Below are 9,680 nucleotides of genomic sequence, written 5' to 3'. Positions count from 1 at the left end.
TTTATTTATTTGAGAACAACAGATAGAGAGAGAAACAGAGGGAGAGAGAGAGAGAGAATGGGCGCGCCAGGGCTTCCAGCCACTGCAAGCGAACTCCAGACACGTGCACCCCCTTGTGCATCTGGATAACGTGGATCCTGGGGAGCTGATCCTCGAACCTGGGTCCTTAGGCTTCACAGGCAAGCGCTTCACGGCTAAGCCATCTCTCCAGCCCTTGTAGCACTATTTTGAACAATGTTGAGTCTTTAGAGGTGGAGACTGGCTAAGGGAAGTAGGTCACTAGGGGCAAGCCTTTGAAGGCTCTCCCTGACCTGGTTCTGGCCAGGTCTCTTCCTGGTCCTCCACTAAGTGGAGATTTTCCTCCTCATGCTCCTGCTATCTCGGGTGCAGCTGCTCTGCCCTCCCGGCCATAATGGACTAAAAGCTGTCAGAACCAGTGAGCTGACATAAACTTTCTGTTTTCTCCTTCTTCTGTTTCTCCTCCTCCTCCTCCTTCTTCTTCTGTGTTGGGGATTGAACCCAGAGCCTTGTGCATGTCAGGCAAGTGTTCTACCACTGGGCCACGTCCCCTGCCTCCAAAGTAAACTATCTTGCCTTAAGATGTTTCTGCCAGCATTTTGGTTGATGATGCAAGATAACAACCACCTTCCACAATAAAGACCATTTTATCCAAAATGTCCCTTGTGCCGTTGCTGAGGAATGCTGCTCTAGGTGGAAGCCTGAGATGTCAAGTAGTGACAGGTGGAGATGAGGCTCATAGAGGAAAGGGGAAGTTGGGGGCAGGCACAGGGATGGGCATGAGTGAAAGTAGGGGCAATGGCGGGGTAGACCAGGACACTGGAAAATGGAGCCTGCAGGGAGGTGGCAGAAACCCAGATGCCAACCGGGCAAGTCATGGTCAGGAAGAATCTCTGAGGCACACACAGATTCAAGACTCATCCCAAGACTCTAGGGAGCGAAAGGTTTAACAAGCCTGTAGCAGAAGCAGATTTCTATTTACAAGTTTTTAAAGAAATTTCAAATGCTTCTCATTGAATTATCACTGAGGAAAGCAAGGAAACTATTATTTATAATGTTAAGTTACTTTTTAAAAAAATTATTTTCTGGAGGGAGAGAGAATGAATGAATATGGGTACATCAGACCCTCTTGGCAGTGTAAACAAACTCCAGACATATGTGCCACTTTGAGCATCTGGCTTCATGTGACTACTGGGGAATCAAATCCAGGCCGTCAGGCTTTGCAGACAAGTGCCTTTAATTGCTGAGCCATCTCTCCAGTCCCATCTATTAAAAAAAATTATGTTCTGCCTATATGAAGGGACATAAGCTGTCCTTCTGCCAGTGACAGAAGAAGACACGGGGGAAAAGAGAAGCAATGCTCTTTAGCCTTCAATAGGTCAGGGGGACACTGTACATAAATGCAAGTACTGATTTCTTTTACTTTATTTTTCAGTTTTGGTTCTTTCGAGGTAGGGTTTCGCTCTAGCTCAGGCTGACCTGGAATTCACTATGTAGTCTCAGGATGGCCTCGAACTCATAGTGATCCTCCTACCTCTGCCTCCCAAATGCTGGGATTAAAGGCATGCACCACCATGTCCAGCTTCAAGTACTTAATTCTTCATGCCTGTGTGTTATTCTGCCTCTGCTTATTTCCCTGTTAGGAACATTGACTGTGCTTCATTTACTTAAACATGCATTATTCAATGAAATTTCATTCTAACAACTATCTTCACATGAATGGTTGTATTACTGTATATTTTATTTATTAAAGTGGAAGAGGCAGAAAGAGTGATGTGTTCTAAGTTGATAACGACTGTCAACCAAGGTTACTTTACCCTGCAAAGCTATCCATTCAAATAGACAGAGAAATAAGAACATTCCACAACAAAAGCACACTGAAGAGATAGTTGAAGATTAAACAAGCTCTATAGAAAATAATTGAAAGGATCTTCCATGCTGAAGAGAAAGAAAAACACACATATAAGGAACCTGGAAAAAACAAACCATACTCAAATACTAATTAATACAAGAGAGCAAAGATGAAATCAGAAGAACTACAAAACAAGAAAAATGGCAAGGAATAAGTATACACATTTCAATAATATATAACTCTTATATATTCAATAATATATAACTCTTACTACCAATGGCCTCAATGCCCAACTAAAAGACACAGGTTAGTAGACTGGGTTAAAAAGCAACATCCTTCATTTTTCCCTCAAAGAAATTAACCTTTCCACAAAAGGTAGATAGTATCTTAGAGTGAAAGGTTGGAAAATGGTGTTTCAAGCAAATAGGTTTAGAAAACAAGCATGTGTTGCTATCCTAGTATATGACAAGGTAAACTTCAGACCAACATTAGTTAGGAAAGATAAGAAAGGTCACTTAATATTGATTAAAGGAGCACTCCAACAGGAGGACATTACAATCCTAAACATATATGCACCAAACATTGGGGCTCCCAATTTCATCAAAAAAACACTACTAGAACTAAAGTTACAGATAACACCAAGCACAGCTGTAGTGGGTGACTTCAACACCCCACTCTCATCAATTGACAGGTCATCCCAGAAAAAAATAAACACAGATGCATCTGGCTTAAATGAAGTCATAGTACAAAGGGACCTAACAGATATCTAGAGAATACTTCACCCAAATGCTGCAGAATACACATTCTTTTAAGCAGCACATGGAACATTCTCTAAAATAGACTATGTATTAGGACACAAAACAAATCTTAACAAATACAAAAAAATTGAAATAATTCCTCTATCTGATTATAATGGGATTAAACTACAAATCAACAGCAAAAAAAGCTGATTTATTAGTTTTATTGATTTATTAGTTTTCTTTTCATCAAATACAGGCAGTTTGGTACCATTGTTTAGGCTCATCTATGATCTACCCCCTCCCATTAGACCCTCCTTGTTGATGTAAATGGGTCGTGCATTGTAGAGTTAGTCCCCAGTTATTGGTATGCTAAATGTCTCTGCATATCATGACCCAACATGTGACTCTGACATTCTTTCTGCCCCCTCTTCCACAAAATTTCCCTGAGCCATGTTGGGTTCATTTTTGGTCTGCTTCAGTGCTGAGGTGTTGGGGGCCTCTGAGGCTCTGGCTCTCTGATTTGGTAGGAGTTGAGTTTTCTCTGTGTTGGTCTCCTTCACCTTTGTGCTGGTATCCGGTTCACAGGAAAACATCACCCTTGCTTGTTTCACCAATTGTCCTTAGTTTCAGTTGGGCCCCTTTTGAGGTATGTTGGGGCAGCTCTCTCCATAGGATCTGCATCTATCTGAAAAAGAGAAGCAGATTCTCCAACGGAGAGTAAGTTAGCACCCAGAAAATTGAAATAACACTTACTTTTTTGATAGACAGTTTGATAGGTGTAGGCCCTCTTGTACCCCATGATTGATGATAGCTTGATATTATAGAGTGGGCTTGTGTTTGGGTATGGTTCTGACTTGTTTCCCAGCTCCAGCTATGGGTCTAGTACCACTGACAGTTAGCCAAATCAAGAGTAGTTGGTTCCTCACCATGGCTGTGTGCCACTATTGCACTTGTGTGGGCATCATGTCAGGTGATTTGTTGCTAATTAGATCAGACAATGAGTTGCTTGGACAGATATTGGTCATTTCCCCCAGTTGCCCATGTAGCGCCTTCTGGCACAAGACACACTGACTGTCTGGGGACTGACTCTCTCCTGGCTTCCAGCCATGCTGTTCAATTTTGTGTATCAGCTGCATATGGAGTCTTCAGCAATAGGGTCTTACCACTGGCCTTTGGTGGGTCATCAAGTACTCTGACAGAAGTCTGTCATTGTTCTGGGAAACCTTGTAGGTTTCTCTGATCAAAAGCTCATTGTGGATGGTAGCCCTAAGCTGGAAGTGGGCGTTTGCAGGATGGTACAACCACTCTGGAAAGCAATATGGAGACTCCTAAAAAAGCTGACTATAGAAATACCAACAGACCCAGTTATACCGTTACTGGGCATCTAATAAGCAAAGCCAATAGAATGCCCACAGAATGGGAGAAAATATTTGCAGGTTATCCAACTGATAGAGGCCTTATCTCTAGAATTTACAAAGAACTCAAAAGTCTAAACAATAAGAAGACAAATACCCCACTCACAAAATGGGGCACAGAGTTGAACAGGCAATTCACAGAGGAAGATATAGAAATGGCAAACACACACTTAAGAAAATGTTCATCATCCCTAATCATCAGAGAAATACAAATTAAAACAACTATGAGATTCCACCTTACCCCACTAAGGATAGCCAACATCAAAAAGTCAAATGAAAATAAATGCTGGCGAGGATGTGGGGAAGCAGGGACACTCATTCACTGTTGGTGGGAATGCAGGATGGAACAACCACTTTGGAAAGCAATATGGAGACTCCTAAAAAAGCTGACTATAGAAATACCAACAGACCCAGTTATACCCTTACTGGGCATCTACCCTAAAACCTTCAAACCACAGGCCAGAGAGATTTGCTCAACCATGTTTATAGCGGCTCAATTCGTAATAGCTAAAAGCTGGAATCAACCCAGATGCCCATCATTAGAAGAATGGATAACAAAGATGTGGTATATCTACACAATAAAATTCTATACAGCAGTAAGAAAAAAACGACACAAAGAAATTTGAGGAATAATGGTTGAACCTGGAACAGATCATTCTCAGTGAACTTACCCAATCACAGAAAAAAAATCGACACATAGTCTCACTCATCTACAACACCTAACCTGAATCTACCCAAGATACCTTACATACCCAGCTAGCACCTCATGGACTAGACAATAGGATGGAAGGGAGGGCGGGGAGGGCATCGAAGGGTGGAAAACAGTAATCTGGACCCAAACGGCATTGGTACCATAAAATTCTACTTCCTAAAAGTCAGACCAAATGGCTGAACCTTCACTAGACCTTTACAGGAAACACCTGAACCACAAGACACTGGACAGGGTAGGATCAAGACTAACCTAAATCTTCTACATCTTCCCTCCCTCCCTCTCCCCCTCTCCCCTCTATCTCTCTCCTCTCTAACTCTTGTATATTAGTTATTGGTCTTCTTATGTAAATATAAATGTATATATATAAATATATAATTTTTGGAAATTTTAGCTGTGATGTTGTCAACTTTGGGGAAAAAAATCCCTGTTTACCATGTTGAGTTGCCATTGTAGAGAAATTAATAGCCGTATTGGTCTAGAAACATTAAACTTAATTTTTTCCCATTTATACAAGGGTAATTCACTGTATTAAATATATAAGGTCTTATCTTCGTGGGTTTGATTACAGAAACTAATAAAGTGTTCTCTAAATAATCAAAAATTATAGGGACATACTAGAAGAACATATACTCCACTAAGTTCAAAAATTTGAAAGAAATGGATGATTTCCTTGATTTACATGTCCTACCAAAATTAAATCAAGATGAGATAACCACTTAGATAGACCTATAACAAGTACAAAGATACAAGCAGTTATAAAAAAAAATCTCCCAACTAATAAAAGTTCAGACCCAGATGGATTCATAGGTGAATTTTATCAGACCTTCATAGAAGAACTAACACCAATGCTTCTCAAACTTTTCCATAAAATAGAAAAAGAAGAAATCCTACAAAACTGCTTCTGTGAAGCTAGCATCACCCTGATACCAAAACCAGAAAAAGATAGAATAAAAAAGGAAAATTACAGCCAGGCATGGTGGTAAATGCTTTTAATCATATTCACTTGGGAGGCAGAGGTAGGAGGATCACCAAGAGTTGAGGCCACCCGGAGACTACATAGTGAATTTCAGGTCAGCCTGGGCTAGAGTGAGACTCTACCTAAAAAAAATTTTTTAAAAAAAGGAAATTGTAGATCAATCTCCTTCATGAACATAGATGCAAAAAATATTGGCTAACAGAATGCAAGAATATATCAGAAAGATCAAAGATCATTGATTCTGACCAAGTAAGTTTTATCCCAGAGATGCAGGGATGGTTCAACATATAAAAATCAATAAATGTATTACATTATATAAATGGACTGATGGGCAAAAATCACATGATCATCTCATTAGATGAGGAGAAATCATTTGACAAAATCCAACATCCCTTAAAGATAAAAATCCTACAGAAACTAGGAATATAAGAAACATGTCTCGGGCTGGAGAGATGGCTTAGCGGTTAAGCACTTGCCTGTGAAGCCTAAGGACCCTGGTTCAAGGCTCGATTCCCCAGGACCCACGTTAGCCAGATGCACAAGGGGGTGCATGCATCTGGAGTTCGTTTGCAGTGGCTGGAAGCCCTGGGGCGCCCATTCTCTCTCTCTCTCTCTCTCTCTCTCTCTCTCTCTCTCTCTCTCTCTCTCTGTAACTCTCAAATAAATAAATAAAAATAAACAAAAAATTTTTAAAAAAAGAAACATGTCTCAACATAATAAAGGCTATTTACAACAAACCTACAGCCAACATAATACTAAATGGAGAAAAACTTGAAGCTTTTCCACTAAAATCAGGAACAAGACAAGTGTGTCCACTGTCCCCCCTTTTATTTAGTATAGTACTTGAAGTCTTAGACATAGCAATAAGGCAAGAGACACTAATAAGAGGGGTACAAATTGCAAAGGAAGAGATCAAGTTATCATTATTTGCAGATTATATGATTCTATACATAAATGACCCTAAAGACTGTACCAGCAAACTGTTACAGCTGACAAACACTTACAGCAATGTAGCAGGATACAAAATAAACACATAGAAATCAGAGCCTTCTTATATGCTAACAATGAACACACTGAGGATGAAATCAGATGATCACTCCCATTCACAATTGCATCAAAAAAAAAAAAAGTACTTTGGAATAAAACTAACCAAGGAAGTGAAGGATCTCTACAATGAAAACTTTAAAACACTCAAGACAGAAATTGCAGAAGAGAACAAAGGGAAAGATATCCCATGTTCTTGAATTGGAAGAATCAATATTGCAAAAATGGCAGTCTTACCAAAAGCAATCTACACATTTGCAATCCCCATCAAAATTCCAATGACATTCTTCACAGAAATACAAAAAACAATCCTAAAAATCTTTTGGAAGCCCAAAAAACCTTAAATACCTAAAACAATTTTAAGTAACAAAAATATGGCTGGTGATACCACCATATCTGATTTTAACCTGTATTACATAGTAACATAACATAGTAACAAACACAGCATGGTACTGGCAGAAAAACAGACATGTAGATCAATGGAACAGATTAGAGGATGCAGATGTGAGTCTGGGTAGCTATAGCCACCTGATCTTTGACAAAAATGCCAGAAATATTCATTGGAGAAAAGATAGCCTCTTCAACAAATGATGCTGGGAAAACTGGATATGTATTTTCAGAATGATGAAAATAGATCCTTGTCTTTCTCCATGTACAAGAATTAAGTCCAAATGGATCAAAGACCTTAATATGAGACCTGAAACTCTGAAACTGCTAGAGGAAAAAGTAGGGGAAACCCTTCAACATATTGGCATAGGCAAAGACTTTCTAAATATAACCCCAGTTGCTCAGGAAATAAAACCACTAATCAACCACTGGACCTCATGAAATTACAAAGCTTTTATACAGCAAAGGACACTGTGAATAGAGCAAAGAGGCAACCTACAGAATGGGAGAAAATCTTTGCCAGCTATACATGTAACAGAGGATTAACATCCAGGATATACAAAGAACTCAAAAAACTAAATAATAAGAAATCAAACAACCCAATATAAGTAGAGAGTTCTCAAAAGAAATACAGATGGAATGTAAACATCTAAAAAAAAATGTTCTACATCCTTAGCCACCAGGGAAATGCAGATTAAAACTACATTGAGATTCCATCTCACTCATGTCAGATTGGCTACCATCATGAAAACAAATGACCATAAATGCTGGCAAAGATGCAGAAAAGGGGGTGGAAAGAATGTAAGAGGCGCCAGGTGTGGTGGCACACACCTTTAATCCCACACTTGGGAGGCAGAGGTAGGAGGATCGCCATGAGTTCAAGGCCACCCTGAGACTACATAGTGAATTCTAGGTCATCCTGGACTAGAGTGAAACCCTACCTCGAAAAACCGAAAAGAAGAAAAAAAAAAAAAGAATGTAAGTGCCAAAGGAAGGGTAGGACTGCTTACAATACACTCTTTCAGAAACAAAATGAAATGGATGTCCATGACTTTGCAGTGCCTAACACTACCTACATAGGGCCACAATAGGAGGAAAAGATGATGACATAAAAACAAGAGACTGATTGAGAGGAGGAGGGAATGTGATGGAGAGTAGAGTTGCAAAGTCAATGTGGGGGGCAGGGAATCACCATGGTTTATTTTCTATAATTATAGAAACTGTCAAGAAAAGAAATCTGGTTAAAAAAAAGAAGAGTTCCCATATGCATGGAAGTACTATTACTGTGGGTGTGTCACTTGCTGATTAGAGGTTGTTGGGGACTGGGGAGATGTCTCAGAAGTCAATAGCGTTTGCTTACCAATCTTTCTGGCCTGGGTTCAATTTCCCAACACCCATGTAAAGTCAGAAGCAAAATGTAGTGCATATGCATGGTATGTGCAGCAGCAAGAGACCCTGGTGGATACACACATACACACAAATAAATAAAATTAGTTTTTAAAAGTCAACGGGGAAGCTGGGCATGGTGGCATACACCTTTAGTCCCAGCACTTCACTCAGGAGGCAGAAGTAGGAGGATTTCCATGCATTTGAGGCCAGCCTGGGGCTACAGAGTGAGTTCCAGGTGATCCTGGGCTAGAGTGAGATGGGTGAGAGGGGTCATCAGTGGGGGCTGAAAGAGATGGCTCAGCAGAAAAGAGCTCTTGCTATGCAAGCATGAGGGCTGATTTGTCCTGAGTTCAATACCCCAGCATCCATGTAAACAGCTGGGCATAGTCATGCATACCTGTATCCCAAGTTCTACGAGGAACAGAGACAGATAATTGCTGGGGCTCACAACCACAACATGGCAGCTCTGAATTGAGTGAGGTGCTCTGTCTCAAGGAAACACAAGGATGAGCAACACTCTCTTCTGGACTCCATGCATGTGTGCATGAGATGGACAAATGTACACACACACACCACAGCAGACATACTACACACACACATGCACAAAACAGTCAATGAAACCAGTGATAGGTAAGTTATGTAAGTGTGGAGAGATGGGTGCACAAGAGACCTTAACGGATGGCTCAGCATGGAATCCTGATGTTGGTATAGAAGGACTGCACGCTTGGAGCTTCTTGGTAAAGCACAGCTTGGTCACATCACTTATTGTCAGCATATCTTCATTGAGAGCCCAGGAGTGAACTGCATTGGGCTTGCCACGTGCTGATGGTCCCTGGGAGCCACAGTGAGCCTTCTCTGTGGGCCCTGAAGCACCCTCAGTGTTTGCCTTCTGAGCTGCAGGTGGTGAGGAGGAGGGTGCCATAATACGCTGCAGATTTACTAGCCAAGGGCAGTGACTGCTTAACAACCTCTCTCATTTATCTAGGAGAGATTTGCCAATAAATCCTAATTAAGTTGAAGACTAGAATAAATTCAAGAAACAACTTCCATCGCCAAACATTTCTGGTTCTGGTATTTATGGTAAGGACTACACTGAATCTTTGTCCTCCCCATTGCCAGAGCCTTTATTTCCTAAACTGTTGAGGAT

General features: G+C 40.6%; 1 protein-coding gene across 1 annotated transcript in view; it reads right to left on the bottom strand.

The window, feature by feature from the left end:
* The window catches only part of Gtf2f2 (general transcription factor IIF subunit 2), a 248,512-nt gene extending 239,057 nt beyond the window's left edge, over nucleotides 1-9,455 (bottom strand). The window contains 1 exon segment of the mRNA XM_045146038.1: nucleotides 9,256-9,455. Within this exon segment, the coding sequence (XP_045001973.1) occupies nucleotides 9,256-9,455 (200 nt within the window).
* Between the last annotated feature and the right edge of the window lie 225 nt (nucleotides 9,456-9,680).

The sequence above is a fragment of the Jaculus jaculus genome, chromosome 3, assembly GCF_020740685.1.
Source record: "Jaculus jaculus isolate mJacJac1 chromosome 3, mJacJac1.mat.Y.cur, whole genome shotgun sequence".
Lineage (NCBI taxonomy): Eukaryota > Metazoa > Chordata > Mammalia > Rodentia > Dipodidae > Jaculus > Jaculus jaculus.
This window is presented reverse-complemented; position numbering and strand designations above follow the sequence as displayed.